Source organism: Taeniopygia guttata, chromosome 5, assembly GCF_048771995.1.
Source record: "Taeniopygia guttata chromosome 5, bTaeGut7.mat, whole genome shotgun sequence".
Classification (NCBI taxonomy): Eukaryota; Metazoa; Chordata; class Aves; order Passeriformes; family Estrildidae; genus Taeniopygia; species Taeniopygia guttata.
Window position 1 is genome coordinate 1238772 of NC_133030.1, and position 17607 is coordinate 1256378.

Genomic DNA, 17607 nt, shown 5'->3' on the forward strand with positions numbered 1-17607 from the left:
AACTTACGTGGACTAGAAGTGCTTTCTCTGTATGCAGCAGTACCTTTAAAGAAGTATCTTGGTTTGGATTTGTTACTTGTTTTTTTCAGTTCACATTTGGCAATAAAAGGGGAATTTCAGCTTCCCCTTTCACACTCAGTCTCACCAAAATCAACTATAAAATTGCACAATCTCTACTTCACACATGGGCAGAAGTCCATCTCCTGAACAATGGATGGGAACAGGAAGACTTCAGGTCTGGACACACACTAAGCTGCTACTGACACAGCAAAACCACCTCTATTTACCAATGAACTAAGAAGGAGATGTGGGGATCCATCCCCAACCAAAACAAGGCTGAAGAAAAGGACTTCTGCTATTTAAAGCTCTCCCAGGTTATGTAATTTTTTTTTTTTTTCCACAATACAAACCCCACCCTTCTTTCAGGGTTGTGACTGCACACACTACCTCTCTGTACAAGTTAATCCTTCAGGATGACAAATAATTTCCTGGTTCTTTGGAAAATGCATTGTTACAGCATTAATGAGGATAAAATGAATATTCAATTATCTAAAACAAAAACACAAAAGGAAAACCTAATAATTGAATTTACAAAATTATGCCAAAGACATAGTTAAGATAAATATTGCTGTTCAATCTGGTTTTCTATGATTCTGTAGTCCTGTAAATCCAACAAAGTTTTATATGGATAAATAAGTAATTTCTCACAGGAACCCACAGAAACTTCTTCAGTAGAAGCCAGTTAAAAATTAGTTTCTAACTGTAATTCACCCTCAGACAGTGCAGCACAAACCACACTTCTGTTCATCTGGAGGTCCATTGGGCTTCCAAACACACCAAGGCTGAACTACAGCAGGTGGAGGGAAGCACCATAATTAGTTTTAACAATTAAACACTTCAGTTTCTTACGGCCACCTTAAGTTCCAGAGATTCTAGGAGCACACTTAGCATCTCAAAGGACAGCTGCAAAGACTATTGCTGGCATTCAAGATCCGTTTTTAACCATATGAGGAAATTGCTTCTCTGAAAACAAACTCATTAGTGAGATGACAGGTTTGTACACTGAGCTTTCCTTCCTTTCCCTCTCCTTTATTTTTTTCTCTATTGCTCTCATTTCATTATTTTAAAATGCTGAGATGTTAGAAAATAGTTGGATCATGTCAATGTGCCAGGCTAATGTTTAACCTTAAACTTACACATCAGAGATAAAAAGGGATTGTACTACAGATTTCACAGCTAAGTCCCTTATTTCAGCTTGCTTGGCAAAAGCACCTGCAGTACTTGGGTCTAAGTGCATTCCTCCTTAACTCATCCTTAGCTACCTTTTTTTTAACTCCTTAGAACTGAACTGGATTAGAAAAAGTGTTCTGGCTGAACACTCTTAAAGTTTATTTTTTGTCATTGCTGAGCTACAGACAAGCTTCAGCTCTGCTGTCAACAGAGTTAATCTGGTTGGAGCAGCAGCCACAGTAAACCAGAATCTTCCATCAAAGAATTATACAATTGGTGCAATGCCAAACTTTGTAGCTCCAGAAATCAAAAAATTTGTGACTTGGGACTACGTTGTTTTTGCAGCATTATTTTTAGTCTCTGCCAGCATTGGAGTCTTTTTTGCAGTTAAAGAGAGGAAAAAAAAAACTTCAAAGGAATTTTTGGTGGGCGGTAAGCAGATGACATGTGGACCCATAGCTTTTTCTCTTACATCAAGTTTCATGTCAGCAGTGACAGTCCTGGGGACACCCTCTGAAGTTTATCGCTATGGGGCATCCTTTGTGCTCTTCTTTCTTTCATATACACTTGTCATAATTTTTACTTCTGAACTTTTCCTACCTGTTTTTTATAGATCTGGCATCACAAGCACTTACGAGGTAAGTAAAAATAATAAAATAAAGACACTATTCTAGCATAACTAATTATCATGTATATAGTTTTTAGAGAAAAATCTTTGACAAAAAAACTTCTGCAGTGTTTTACAGAACAAATATATAGATATATTAATTATTTTTTGAAATAATTTGCATTACAAAACTAGTTATTTATATTGTATAAGCTGAAATCATAATCTAAGGGTCAGAGCTCCTTTTATGCGCATATAGCACAGAGAGGATATGGATTTACACACAGCACCAAATTAAATTACAGCTGGAAAATACTTAAGCATATCCAAATTTTGCTCTGGTTTAGAGATAGACTTTAAGAACAACATTCAATACTATCCAATTCAAACTAGTCTAGATATAGTAATTCTGGCCAAGTTACTATATCTAAGTAGCTGAGATGGGAAGAAAAGAAAGAAGGTGGCAGGCTGGTTAAAATAATAAAAAAGAAAGAAAAAAAAAAAAGTCAGGGCTGGAGAATGAATTCAAGCATTCTCTAGGAAAATAAATTAGTAACTTCTGAATTTTGTAGAGTTTTTGCCTGGCATTTTCTCTGGAACACATTTTTTCCTTCTTAACACAGTTCAGTAGCAGCCCTTATAAACTGCACATCCACAGGACAGTTACTGATAATTTGGGATGGCTTCTTACTCACTTCAGTCAGCTCCTGCAAGTTTGGTTGCTCCTCTGTGGGCAGTTTCAACTAAGCATGAATTGGATGATGAAACTGGGTTCGTTCACAAGGAACCTTCTGGTAACAGAAAGGCTGCTTGTGCTCACTGAGCCCAAACACGAGGAACAAATTTGGTCAAACAGATCTGCCTGGGTATTTGGAAATATCTTCAGGACAGTGAAGAGTAAAATTGACCATTGCTCCAAGTAATTGCATTTTCTAGTTGGTTTTGATCCAATGTCAGAGAATTAATTACTTCTGTCATCTGAACCAGCAAAAGGGTCATATTGTAGATGAAGAGACTCTTCAAGCATGCTGGAAAGATGACTGCTGGCTTCATGAGTTAATTTTAGAAATAGGTAAAGTTACATAAATTCACTATGTATTTACATGGTGGACTGTGGGGTTTATTATGCAAGAAACACAAGATCAGCATGAGAAAAAAGAAAAAAAAAAAAAAGAAGATGCTTTGGCAGTACAAAGTGCACAGCCTGGAGACTTGTGAAAGAGAGAAAACTTACACAGGCCATGCCTGATGTCTGTTGAGGGGCATGTGGGACTGTGGCCCAAGAAGAGTCTCCCTGCATAGAGGCTGCCACAGGGCAGAGAAACTCTGCAGAGACCTCAGGTGATCATTCAGCCTTAAAACCTGGGCTTTTGGGTCTAGAGATCCACTCGCCTCTGCAGTTCTTTTAACTCTCTACATCCATGAGCCTGAAAGTCCATAAGATCCCCCTTTGTGCCTCTCCATATTGGTGATGTGCAGATTTGGCCTTAGGCTGAGATAGAACAAGGGGAAAAGCCAACCTAGCTCCTGCACCAGGAAACTCCATGTCGCTGCTTCACCATCACTCCACCTCCACTTTTAATCAATGCTATTTCTGCTAGAGATGAACTCAAGTTTCCTCATTGTATAATTGGAACATACTTTCATTTGAAGTTAAAATTTCTTTGTAGTTCTTGGGATCTTCCAGTTATTCCTGGTACAAAGAAGGTATCGATTACTGCAATAATCAGTACATAGATTATATCATCTATATAATTATATCTATATAATCTATACACTGATTATATATACACCATCATGTACATGTTACAGATGAGAAGATTGATTTCTAATTGTAATTATCATTCTGTCTAATGACAATCCTGCTCTCCTTGTTAGCTGCTCATAGCAGCAGTGCCAGTTGCCAGTAAGTTTACTTGCACAGTAAGGTGCCACTTGGGGCAAACAGAAGGGTAACGGCTGTGTCACAGATGCTGCATGTGCACTTTATTGAGAATATGCTTTTTCCTAGTATTTGGAGTTAAGATTTAACAAGATTGTCCGTCTTGCTGCAACACTGATTTACATCCTACAGACGGTAAGATAACATTGACTCTTTTTTATGTTAATTTCAGTCAGCATTGATTTTTCACAGATTAGTCTCAGACAGCACATATTTTATAATGAGATGTTTTAATGAGTACTCTTTTTTCTTCGTTTTCTCACTTGAACCATGAATGCTACAAAGAAAGTATGATTATATATTTAACTATCTGACTTCCCTAAATTTTCCTGTTTAGTATTAAGAATGCCATTTTAGTTGTCTTTAACACTCGAATGTACTGCTGTACTCTCACGGCACATTCTTGGTCACATTATTATTATGTTCACTGGAAGCCTCTCTCTTCCCAGATAAGTGGATTCTGTCTTTCTTGAGCAGCTGGTCAAGCTTCACTGGGTATGTTTAGTTACCCATTTATGACACTGAGGTGAACTATCCTATTTGAAAACTGCTATACAAGGTATCCTGGGCAGATGCACTGGTCACTGCTGTGACCATCTTGACAGGTTACATTATTTGTGTATTTAATGGAAAGATGGGACTTGAGGGGAGATTAGGAGACATTTACTTCTGCATTCATTCCATTTTAATAATTCCCAAACCTTTGGCAATAGATCTGAACACTTATTGACTTTGATGCTTTGTTTCTCCATCAGTTATCTCAGATTTTAAACATAAAGGGTATTGAGTCAGTTACTTTAAGGGACTGAATGGAAAAATGAAAATTTAATTTCTATGATCAATGCAACTTTATTTCTGTAAACACTATTTGTGTTTTCTGCAGATACCCTTTTTCTATTTCATGAGGATATTTTGTCATATACTTTTCTTAGCAGTAGAGAAATAGGTAATACAAAGACAAATAATGATCCTCCCCTCAGAAAGGAATTAAACACAAGATTTTAATTTTTAAGGGCTGAAACACAAAGCCTTATACAATACAAGCTGATCTAAAGAAACCCCTAAATCTGGTATTTTATATCTGGTATTTTAGGTATTAGAGCCCTACTCTAAATACAAGTTTTATCACTGAGCATTCAAAATACATCATTTTTCTCCTTCAGATCCTTTACACAGGAATTGTGGTCTATGCTCCATCATTGGCACTCAACCAGGGTGAGTTCTTATGCTGCACTACACTGCTACTGCAAATAAGCACACCAAAGGGATTGCCTGAGTAAATGAAGTAACAAAAATGGATAAAACCCCAACCCTGCTCAAAGGCCCTATAAGAAGGTTTTTGCCTTCCCCTTATAGCTCTCTATTTCTGACTCCCCAGGTTCCTCTCACACCCAAACATTAGCAGGAGCCTTGTGATTGCTCTTCTGCTCTCCTTCCCACTCAGTACCACCTGAAGAGACTTGAAGCAAACAATTTCCCAACATCCTGACAAAGTTCACAGTACAAGCTGATGATCCAAGACCATATTATGTACTTTGATTCCTCCTATCCCTGTCTCTTGTATTCAGGTTTCCATGGGAATAACTCTTCCCTGCAGCCAGAGATGAATGCTGTTCTGCTCTCTGTCCCCAGACTTCTTCAATTAATATTTGCCAAGTAGGCATAAAGCCTCCATCACCATAGACAGGATTTGTAATTTTAGGGCACATAGAATCATCATGGCACAAGGAATCATCATGGCCTAAATCCTGATTTTACCAAAACTGACTGGAAAGCGATTGTGAGGCTCTTTTCTTTGTTAATTATCCAAGTTGCATTCAGTCTGTTTGATCCCATCGCTCACACAGTGCCAAATTTTCTTCCTCTGTCATGCAGCTGAATTCCATGTGAAAGTTCTCATTCATTATTACACCATACTAACTTTGTTGATAGGAGAACCTTTAAAAATAGCTTTTGCCCTCACAGACTTTGACTGGTGGGTAAGATTTCAGTATCAGCCAAAAAAAAAATTCGTGCATTTTGTGTAAAGAAACTTGACAAAGCAAAATGAACACAGAAATTTGTTTTAATTAAGCCCATTTTAGCATTAAATCATTCTTAGATGCAGGTAATGGTATTTACTTATGGGTTGGGGTTTTTCTCATCTTAGGATTTTTGCGAATCTCTGAAGAACTTGGTTTCTCAATAACAAAGTTCTGGACTAAGAACAGAAGTGAAGCATTGCTTATAAAGCTCTGTCCCATCACAATGACATTTTTGCTTTATGCAAGTATTCTTACTTTTGCTTGAAAGTTAATTAATTTCAATTTGAAAGAAAACAACAATGCAAAACAGTATCCACAAGTTCTACAAAACTTGAACAATCCAGCAAAGCTCCTAATAGACACAAAAGATTAAAATTAGTGATTACTCCTATCCTTCTAAAGCTCAAGGACTACAGCTCTTCTGCTACCTTCCAGATGACTCACACCCATTTGACTAACGATTTTGTTTTCACTGGTTTTGCAGTCACTGGATTTGATCTCTGGGGCTCTGTAGCTGCAACAGGAATTGTCTGCACTTTCTATTGCACTCTGGTATGTAATAGACATAACTGAACAGTTGGAACACAGATGGTTAATTTGACCATCTTATGACACACTACCAGACAAGGATGGCTCCTGTTGAGTACATAGAGATAAATTTCTTATATGTTCTGTGTTATAGGGAAGTCTATTTGGAGGAAAAGAATCCTCTCTAATCCTTTGCTGTATGTCTCCATGTTTAAACTAGACATCTTGGGACAGAGTCCAGATAAGGAGGCAATAAGCTTCCCCTGTCGTTTTTTGAGAAGATGATTCTTATCTTTTACAAATTATAGGCTGAAAAACACTGTAATGAAAATCATGCCCAAGAACAAAGCACTAAAACCTAGGAGGGATAATCAACAGGCCAGAGAGCTTTACTTTTGAGTGGAAGCAACATGAGACTCCAAATTCCAAAACAGATATATTTTATAGATATTTGCACCGAAGCAGCAGAGCCCTATGGCTCAGGACACAAACTAATTGCCATTCTCATTGACACTAATGATTTTTTTTCAATATATCACTTGTGTTGAAAACACTTATTATATGCTCTAGTACTGATTTGACCAAATATGAAAGTAGCTATGGAAGAAAGCTGAATGGCAAATTTTCCAGAGCTATTTTTCCGTGTTGGGCTAACTGTGGGCTCTGAGAATGTATGGAGTCCTAAGGGATGTAGGAACAGGCCAAAACTCCCTAAGCTTGTGTTCCACACCATGATATGGTCTTCAAATGCATATAAAGGAGTCAGGGAAAAAAAGGCATTTAACTGAAAGTCAAATATTCTTCTGTGCCCATAGACAAACTATTTAGGATGTGAAATTTTCTGACCTGCAAAAATACACACTTTGTGGGAGAATACAGAGCCCTGATTTGCTGGGTGCTGTACATACAGCCCAGGAGCTTGTCAAAATAAGGAGTCTTTCTACATTTTTCAGTACTTGAGCAACAGGAAAGAAGATTGGGTGCGTACAGTTTCTCTTTGTTTTAGGGAGGATTAAAAGCTGTTGTCTGGACAGATGCATTTCAAATGGTTGTTATGGTGGCTGGCTTCGTGGCAGTTTTGATTCGAGGAACTAATCTGAATGGTGGAGCAACCAAAGTCTGGGAAGATGCCCATGAAGGATCTCGGCTAAACATATTTGAGTAAGAAACAAATGATGCAAAACATTCCTCTCTGTACATTTCATGTTTAGAAACCATACCTTCAGTAAGCCAAAAATACACAGACTTGCTATTAAACAACCTTGGTGACTCACAGAAGTCCATTCCTCATCTCTTCAGATATTGGCAATGCATTTGACCTTTAGGAACTCTTGACTCTTTCAAGAAATGAAAGGTCTGCTGAAATGAAGGAGAGATTTGCTTTTTTTTTTGTGTGTGTAGCTACAAATGCAGCCCAATTATTCCTTCCAATTTCATACACAGAATATTCTGAGTTGGAAGAGATCCACAAGGATCAACAAGTCCAGCTCTTAAGTAAATGGCCTATACAGTGATCAAACATGAAACCTTGATGCTGTTAGCACCATGCTCTAAACACAGCTAATCTCAGTGGCTAAGTGTATATATCTTTCATTTTCTATTCATAAAACAGACACTATGTTTTACTTGCACTCACCACTGCAGCAGGCAATACTGCACCAGTGCACTGGGACAGAAATATGATCTTCCTTTAGCTGTTTGTGGCATTGGTTGGTTAATCAAGACAAGTCAGTAACATAATCCAGCAGCAAAGTCAAATGTTACCTGCTGTCTCAACCAAGATAAGGAGAACTGCAAAGGTGACACCTTCAAAACAGAAAGATATACTTGTATGAGTAAGATTTGCTGAGTAGTAGAATTTTGTTGTACAAAAGACAACACAGCAGCTGAAGCAATGTCTTGTAAAGGAAGTTATATTATGACTATTATTATTTTAATTATAAATAAAATTATTATTAATAATAATTATTATTATTAAAAGTTTGCTGGATTTTTTTAGAGTTTGGTAAGCAACCTTGTTCCTTACAAAAGAAGGGGTCTCAGGCACTATGGCTTGTAGTTCTGCTACAATATGACACAGGTCAGATGTCTGAGCATAAACACCCTTATAAATTTGGTTAATCTGAATGAAGTGATCCTCTGACTAGGTCTGAATGATATTTGGCTATCCTGACTTGAAAACAATGTGTTCCAATATAAAAGTAAAAAAGTCTTCCAAACCTGAATACACTGCATGTTGTCTGTTCTGAAAAACAGTATTTCCAATGCAGAATTTTTGATTCAGATGGTAGGACATGCCAGATAATTCTGAAAAAAAATCACGTACCTCTTGCTGAAAAAAACATATTTAAATAAAAAAACTAAATTGCTTCTTTCTTTCTTTCCTTCTTCTAGCTTTGATGTTGATCCTTTGAGACGACATACCTTCTGGACAATAGTTATTGGGGGAACATTTACATGGCTAGGGCTCTATGGCGTCAATCAGTCCACAATACAGAGATGCATTTCCTGCAAATCAGAAAGGCATGCTAAAATGTAAGCTACCTGTCATTAACCTATTCCTGCAATCAATCAAAAATTACACTAAGTTGGTCAGCTATACTGACAAATGATATATATTTATATGACAAATAAATATTGGGATCCCATTAGGTCATAGTAAGCTAATTTTGCTCTGACAGTCTTACTACCTCTGCCTCAAAATGACTTAAGTATATGCAGAGGAGAAAGAGAAATCTATCTCTTGCAGCTTATCAATTTATGATCACGCTGATAAACTAATCCTCAGAAGTATAGAAAAGATGTCAACACAGAAGTTGTGCTATCTACAACCTCATTGTAAAAATGTATCTATTGGAACTGCATTTATGTTATTGTGGGATTCCAGGGCTTCCCTCTGGCTGCCCTGGAAGGCCTGGGACCCTGGCAGGGGTCAGGAAGCCCCCCTGTACAGAGCCCCGAGAGACACTGTCTGTGATTTCTGTCCATGGAAAAGAGTTTTCAATCTTACAGGATGAATTACAAGCTCTGAGTGTTTGATGTAAGTAATAATTAAGTGTGGCACGGGTGCAAAAGTAAAATTTTAGGATTCTAGATTAGGGGTTCAAAGAGTACAAGATGGAGGATATTGGGTGTGTTTTGTCCTTTTTCTCCTTCTTCATGCCCTCCATTTTTCACTGTAGTGTTGGCATTTTTCTATTGGTTTAGGCTGGGGACACACTGTTCAACGTAGGTGACAGATATTGGCACATTATTGTAAATATAGCACACGTAGTTTCTGGTATTTAATGTTTGTAACATCCCACTGAGGGCAGAGCCCCACACGCTGCCCTGCAGGACAGAGCTGCGGCAGGGCAGCAGAACATGTTATAGATAAGCAAGAATAAACAACCTTGAAAACCAGCACAGACGAATTATGACTTCTTCTTTGGCAACGGGTCAGAAAGACAGAGACTTTCTACAATCTCAGAATTATCAATACCTCAGATTCTGACATGTTATACTGGATTAAAAGTTGTTATTGATTTAGTGGTGCAGTATAGCACAAGGTATTACTTAAATAAAAATAAATCTTAATAATTTCTTAAAATTCTGCAGCATCACAATAATCAGAATCAATGCAGAACAAAGTGAATCTTCACAATATAGATATACAGGTCTCCAGCTTGCTACCTGCCTCAACTTCAGCAGTAGTATATGCATTGCTAGACATATTTTACTAAACAATCAGATTTTTTTCACACCTAGGGCCTATTGTTTGCACATATGGCTAAAGAATGAAGGTGGTAATTTTTTTCTTTTTCAAACCGTTAGCTTTTTTGCTGTATGTAAACATATTATTTTTTCTGAAGGCCATGACTGTCTACATGAATCCATCCTGTGGAAAATTCTGTGTCTGAAAAGCATTTAGTAGTCCCGCCAGTGAGAACATCACTAGTAATGAGCTGGGTTAACCTTTGTTTCACGGTAGCACACTCTGAACTGGACTTAGCAATAGATCTTGTGCAAGGTGATGTCCAAACACGATGTGAGCTCTATAAAATCTGGCAGCTCTCAGAACCTGCAGGATTGCTGACCCACAGCCACACAACCTTCCCAGCAGATGCTGTCACCCACATCCATCTCATGGAATAGCAAAAATTCACCAAGACTATTACTTTGCATGGTAACATTGGAAACAATATTCTGTGTGCTTTAAAGGGAGGACAGCATCAGCATCTCCCAACAGGCAAAAATCTGTTCTTTCAAGGGACAGGAATGGCAGTCCCAGCCCTTGCACAGAGGTTTCTTGACTCTCCCAGCTCCAGGGAGTTGCTTGGGAACTTCATCCTCACTCCGTAAGGATGGTGTACTTTTCCTTTTTCAAATTTTTTAATTTTGCTTTGAATTATAAAGCCAGTTTGAACTATATAACCAGTTGGGATCAAGAGATCTCCCAGAAAAGTTCAGAATAATTATATTGCAACAACTTTTTTATTTATTTTTCCATTAAACAGTTTTCCTCTTTTGCTCTAGGGCGCTTTACTTGAATTTATTGGGACTCTGGACAGTCCTAGTATGTGCAGTATTTTGTGGATTGGTGATGTACTCTCATTACAAGAGCTGTGACCCTTGGACTGCTGCTTTCATTTCAGCTCCTGATCAGGTACAGATGCCCATTACAATAATTAGGAGATGCTTTGGACTCAGATATAGCACATATCAAGACAGTTCAATTTTGTGAAATGCTCCACATCCTTTCAGCACACAGGGACTAAGGTGGATGCCAGATCAGGGCTACAATAATATCTATTCTGGCACTCTTGCAGTATTAATTCAATTGAGTATTTTTGCCAAAAGATGTCCCCTTTGCTCAAAATCCGAAACTGTGTTATTTGGGACAACACTAGAATTTAGCAACATGCTAATAAACTTTGCTAATATACTTTGCTTCCATTACCTTAATAATTTCTTGTGTTCTCTTGTGCTTCTCCTGTCCCAGGTCATGCCATACTTTGTTATGGACATCTTTTCTTTGATGCCAGGAGTCCCAGGACTGTTTGTTGCCTGTGCATTCAGTGGAACATTAAGGTTTGTGAATCTGAATTGACATTTTAGCTGTTTATGATAATTTCTGGAGGATCCAGAATGAGGTCAAAATATGTAACCCTAAGAAAAGCCCAGCTGTTTCTCTTAGAACATTCTAGGAAGTAGCAGTAGTTCCTTGTTGAATTATGTTACATCCCCTGGAGATATCTGAAAGACATGTGGATGTGGCACTTAGAGACATGGGTTAGTGGTGGACTTGACTGTGCTGGGTAAACTGCTGGACTCTGTGACCTTAGGGGTCTTTTCCAACCTAAATTATTCTACAATTACATTTATGATAATGTCTAAGTCCACATCTCCAGTATCTTTTTATCCCAAATGCATTTTAGAATAATGTTATCAATACAAAGAAAGTGTAGAAAAACTGAGTTTAACTTCCCAAAATACTCTTGGGAGCTGCTTATGGTGAAACACTCTTTACTTAAGGTAACTGCCACAATAACATAGTGGCAATAAACATTTTCAGTAAGTCTATCTGAACTATTTTCACCAAAGACAGGCTCACTCATCCAGCTAAAAGAGTTAGGCCATTCATGGAGGACCACGGTGGCACTAGTGGTGACTGCACATCCTTCAATTTTTAAAGGATTGAGGTTTTAATTCTGGAATATATCTATACTTAAGGTCTTCGCAAACTTGTAAAAGGAAGGGTCATTTTGGACGTGTTTTTATCTTGTTCCATGCCAGCAAAAAGCAGAGCCCCCAGCAATTGCAGAAGCAGCAGAAACCTCCCCAGTTAAATTAGCATATATGAAAAATACTATGAATCATACAGTTCTTGGAGAGCATTAGTGTGGAAAAAGAGGAAACTTTTCTTTATCGATACAACTTTATTTCAGATTATATTGCTTCCTATTTACTTACTATTCTTCTCTCTTTCTACAGCACAGTAGCTGCCAGCATCAATGCTTTAGCAACCGTTACCTTTGAAGACCTGGTAAAGAAAGGTTTCCCAAATGTCTCCGAGAAGATGAGCACATGGATCAGCAAAGGCTTGTGTGGGTACTCCAGATGAGACCCATTTCTTTAGCAGTAAAGGGCACTGCACAGAGAGACTCTCTCAGAAACATGAATGTAACACTTGATAAACCCTCTGATGCCTTGGTAGTATCATCAGCATCATATGGCAGAGAAACAAATATAGACTAGCATGAACAACCACCATTCAAAATCCTTGGAAAAGTTTGGTCTAATGAAAATATTAGAAAACACTCTTCATAACACAGAAAACATGCTAATGTAGTTATTACCACATTACTACATAGTAATATTAAGTTAGAGTAATACAGTAGATAATTTCTATTCAAACTCAGAGTACTGCATAAGCAGATTATCCAGCTTTTCAGAGAAAAAAGTAAAAATGCCCACAAAATATCATCAATATATCAAGCATCCAAAATGATTTCAATTTTTAGGATATTTGTTACAATTATTTCAGTAAGATCATAACCCTTCTATGGCTATCATAAGAATTCTACTACAATTCACAAATATAATGAAAGCACCAAACCCGTCTATTTTCTATCCCTGTAACTGCTTCTAGTATTCTCCCTTCTTGTTTTTCCACTTACTACTTAGTTTTTTCACTCTGGACCTAGAAAGATAATTTTGATGTCTGAAACCAAGGTGTGCTAGCACAGAAGTTTTGGTTGGCTTTACTCAAGGCTGCTGCATACAGAGTTTCACCTGCCATGAAGTTAAAACTGGTGTCAAGGGAAGAAAGTCATGCTGGTTTATAATTTCTCACTCATTTATTAGATTGTTTTAAAAGCGATACTTAAAGGCAACAGAAACATTTCTAGATGAGGCATAACTTCTAAATTAGTGTAATTGATATTGTTTTACTTTGTAAAATATCAATCAACCAAAAACCCAGTGAGACTTCACACAAGACATTGCTGGGTGTGTAATACTCTACTCTAAACAACCAATCAGAAGGGCCAGTTCCTCCCTGCTGGCTGGTCACCTCCGACACTACTGAGCTAGAAACCATCCCCACCATTAACCAGGGCTGAGAACCTCCCTACCTTACCTTTTCCAGGTGTACTATACGGTGTCGTGTGCACTTCCATGGCTGCAGCAGCATCACTGCTGGGAGGAGTCGTGCAGGTATTTCTTGCTTCAGAAATGCAGCTAATACAATAGGAATGAACACAAAATGTAATGAACTGAGCAAATAATGCTGCCAGTTCTGATGGCTGCTAGAGTACCCAAAACATTTCTAGTAAACATTTTGCTGAGAGGAATAAGTAGGAAAAAAAGAAATCCCCTAACTCTTTCTCTATTGACTTCTGCTTGGAAACAATATTGATTCTCTCTGTAATTTTGCCCTGAAATCACTCCTTATCCCTTCTCCCTCATCATTTTCCCAGTGAAAATTATAAATCAAAATCAGAACTGAGCATGCTTCCCCTCAGCTGCTGCCCTGAACTCATTCTTCTCTGCACCTACAGGCTTCCCTTTCCATCCACGGGATGTGTGGGGGGCCCATGCTGGGATTATTTACTCTGGGAATTGTGTTTCCCTGTGCTAACTGGAAGGTAAGGAAACAAAAATCCTGATCTAAAAGAAAATCTCTTGGTGCTTTTTGGTTAAAACTCAATTTTGAAAATTGTTTGGGTCCTTGAGCTGCTTTTCAGTTTTAGTGCCTGAGGATCTAAGATCTATTTATACACGTGCCTTTTCCCTAGCTGATTTATCCTGCCGAATTTAAGTCTACCCAGCTGTGGAATAATTAGTGATTAGATTCACATGAGTGCTTTCTTATTTTTTTTTTCTGGGTTTCATTAAGAATAAAAAAATTACTCAATACTTGCACCAGTCTTGGGATCCACGGAGTGAATTCAAAAGCTTTGCCTTCAGTCTTTCACTCAAAACACAACATGAGCTCATTCCATATTGCCTCATCAGGATTCCCATCAAGGTTAGCAGAAGTAAAACTAAAATTTGTATCACAGCTTTAATCACACTTCTGCTTCAACTTTTGCAAACAGAGAGCACTAAATACCTTAGAGCTTTATACCTTAGTTGAGAGAGAACAGAATTTATGTACACCATAACCCATCATTACCTACTCCTGCCTAATTCACATTCACAGAAAAGCACTTTCCACAGATCATCTTTAATGGTATCTTTCTATACTTGCCAAGGGTGCTCTCGGAGGCCTCTTAGCTGGGATCAGCTTGGCTTTTTGGGCTGGTATTGGCTCTTTCATCTACCCGGCACCAGCAACAAAGTCCATCCCTCTGCAGCTGTCTACCCTCAACTGCACCCTGGCTAACAGCACCGAGGCACTGATAACAGCAGCTCCCACACTGGCTCCAGAGAGGTATTTCTCCTATTGTTACCACTTAAGCCTATGTTTTGCCAAGTGTGCCCCGCCCCAGCCTGCAGCTGCGGTGCAGGCAGTACTGCCAGGGCAGGCTGGGAGTGCAGACTGGTGTCAGATGACACACCAGCTGCATCATGAGCTGCATTTTTGCTGGCTCAGTCAGGCAACAGCTCAAATGCAGTTGTTGCTCATCACTAGCTGCTTTTTCACCTCTTCACAGGCCTCTGCTGGCAGACACCTGGTACTCCCTGTCCTACCTGTACTTCAGTGCCATCGGCTGCGTGGGCTGTGCCATCACCGGGCTGTTGATAAGCTTTATAACAGGTTGGTGGCCTAAACATGCAGACACACACACACACATACACATACATACATACATATATATATATATATATATATATATATATATACCTTTGCATCTGGCTGTTAAAAAAGCTTTTAAAAAGTCTAGTAGGTGACTTAAGACACAAACTCAGAAGAGGGCAGTGGGCTCTGATCCTGCTCCCCCACCTCATGGTCTGAGGGTCCCAAGGCTCATACCCAGCTATCCACTTATTACTATTTTCTTTTTGCAGGACCTAGTAAAGGAGAAGACATCCCACCAGTGTTAATTAAACCAGTCTGCAACTTGTTTTGCTTTTGGTCCAAAAGACTCAAAGTATTCCTCTGGTGTGGTGTGCGGCACGATAGCCTGGAGGTGAGTGCTGACCCCATCAGCTCAGCCCTGCCGTGGCCCAGGAGCAGTGGGAACACATGTGCCCACGTGAGGGCATGGGCTGAGCAAAGAAATAACCAGCCTTCAACAGCTGCTCTTGAACTTATGCAAGGGATGCTGCATAAGCAGCACAGACTGGAGATGAAATCAGCCAAACCCCAGTCAGGAATAAGTTACCTATTTTTCCCATTTTCATCAAATATGGGGACTCAGGCCCTCAAAAAACAAACAGCCCTCGGGAAAGCCAGGAGCTCACAGAACTGATGCCTTGGGAAGCTGACCTAGAGCAGAGGCTAGACAGAGTTAAAGAATAAAACAGGGATTTAGTAAAAGGCCTCAATGGACACACCTTGGGTAGCACAAGAGCCCATCCAGGGCTGCACCCAAGAAGAACCAAATTGGTCCCAAAATGCACGAGCGCTCACGGGGGCTCTCACTTTGATCAGTTCTGCTCCATTTGCATCTTGGACTTCATTGTCCAATTCAGCTTTAGCCCATGAAGTCCCATCCTGCTTGATTTTCTCTCTTCAGTCCATGTTGTTTGTGCTCTTGGGCCTGAGATTTGGATCATTTATCCTTGGTCCCAAGGTAGAAAAGGAATTGTTTTGTCTACCCACTCTGTGAAAAGAGCTTACCAACACTTAATATGAAGCTCAGAACTACAGACTAAAGCAGCACAGAATATGAAAAATATAAAAGCTGAAGCTTAAGGCATCAAAATAGTGTCTGACCTCCCTCTCCCTGCTGGGACAAAACTGCACTTTACGCAATAGACAGTTCACCAAACTATTGCCTTCCACCAAACTCAGAGAAAAAGACTTTAGAACTCACATGCTCATGAAGCTCTCTTGCTGCTGTCATCCCCATCATCAGAGCTCCTGAGGCTTCTGCCCTCCAGAGCAGCACCAGAGAACAACAACCAGGCAGTGCTGCACTCACCAACATCTGAGCTGTTCCTTCCCACTTCCTCCTCCTCCTCCTCCTCCACAGCAACAGGACCAGCTATTCTCCAGATGTCCCAAGGCTTTGTAGCTCATTAAAAAGGCATACAGAATGAAAGCCTCTGTTCTTCTTGCACTGTTTTCATAATTTTTCTTTAATCAAAAGAAAAAAGCAGTGAATACAGGCTTCAAATTATAAGGGTATTTTGTTCCTTTCTTTCAGATGGACTTTGAGAAAAAACTTCCGGAAGCTGCTGCAAATAAAACCAGAACAGATAAGACCTTCAGGAATAATACCAACAAAGAAAATAACCACCAGATCCGTGGTTACAATTCTGAAGAAAATTCATATACAAATATAAGCAGAGAATCTCACCTCTAGAAGCTGAGGGACAAAGGACGTTTAATCAAATTTTAGTTCTTCAGCTTAAGAAATTAGTAACTTCTTTCAATTCACTTACCAGCTTGTAGGTGACCAAGAGGGAGCAGTTGCTCTCTGTAGCAATAAAGGCCAGATTTTTATTTACAAATCTCTTGGCAGACCTGGGAAATGATGGGACAATCAGGTTTTGGAAGCACTGCTATTTCAGAAGAAATGTTTCATTAATTTTGTTGTGGAAGCTCCTACTCAGACACAGCTGCAATACATCTGCATCACCTGCTTTATTCAGCAACTCATCATTAAAAGGAATGTGCAAAGGTGAACTTGAGATAAACTAAGACTTCAGGGAAGTTTGGGAGATATCTCACTAAGGTGTCTGTGAGCTGCCCTCTGATGGAGGGAGAGAAGAGAGGTCAGGCTGAGTCTACACCCAAGTATCACAAAAAGTCTCCTCAAAAGAACCCTGTATAGACCAGACTGGTCTTTCAGTCACTGAGATAACTCTGTTTGCTTCCTCTGGGGAATTCAAGTTTTCTTTATAGCTTCTCATTGTAAAAGCTATAGGACAGAATAACAAATTTTACTTTGAATTCAGAATAGCTCTTTGTTGCCGTGCAAGACAAGCTCCCAGCGGGTGCCTGTGGGAGCACGGTGGGAGGAGGGGAGAGGTGGGGCCGCTTTTCCCCTTTGGCTCTGCGAGGCTCAGTTCTAGCGCAGGAACAGACAAAATAGCGACACGGGGTTCGGTTGCAAACACGTGTTTATTGTGGGAGCGTGTTCCCAAGACGCCGGGGCACCAACTGGGAGTCGGTTATACCC

The 17607-nt window shown here is 39.3% G+C and overlaps 1 protein-coding gene across 2 annotated transcripts; it reads left to right on the forward strand.

Annotated features, from left to right (window-relative positions):
* The first annotated feature begins 698 nt into the window (after positions 1-698).
* On the forward strand, positions 699-17378 carry SLC5A12 (solute carrier family 5 member 12). Of its 2 annotated transcripts, XM_072929410.1 has the most exons (16): positions 699-1868; positions 3849-3914; positions 4943-4994; positions 6288-6355; positions 7338-7492; positions 8726-8866; positions 10847-10976; positions 11313-11401; positions 12305-12417; positions 13461-13528; positions 13873-13959; positions 14211-14342; positions 14569-14747; positions 14971-15074; positions 15326-15447; positions 16630-16936. In XM_072929410.1, the coding sequence occupies exons 1-16, from the start codon at positions 1512-1514 to the stop codon at positions 16786-16788; spliced, it is 2022 nt and encodes a 673-aa protein (XP_072785511.1). In that variant the 5' UTR covers positions 699-1511; the 3' UTR covers positions 16789-16936. The 2 variants fall into 2 exon arrangements, with proteins under 2 accessions (XP_072785511.1, XP_030129185.3); XM_030273325.4 differs by lacking the exon at positions 14211-14342 and having other exon boundaries at positions 702-1868; positions 16630-17378.
* Positions 17379-17607: the final 229 nt, after the last annotated feature.

Bases quoted from the DNA above. Each gene is read 5' to 3' on its own strand.
- SLC5A12 (XM_072929410.1), top strand. From the start codon at position 1,512: ATGCCAAACTTTGTAGCTCCAGAAATCAAAAAATTTGTGACTTGGGAC. The intron at 6,356-7,337 runs GTATGTAATAGA...TCTTTGTTTTAG, and splicing joins GCACTTTCTATTGCACTCTG to GGAGGATTAAAAGCTGTTGT. The intron at 10,977-11,312 runs GTACAGATGCCC...CTCCTGTCCCAG, and splicing joins TCATTTCAGCTCCTGATCAG to GTCATGCCATACTTTGTTAT.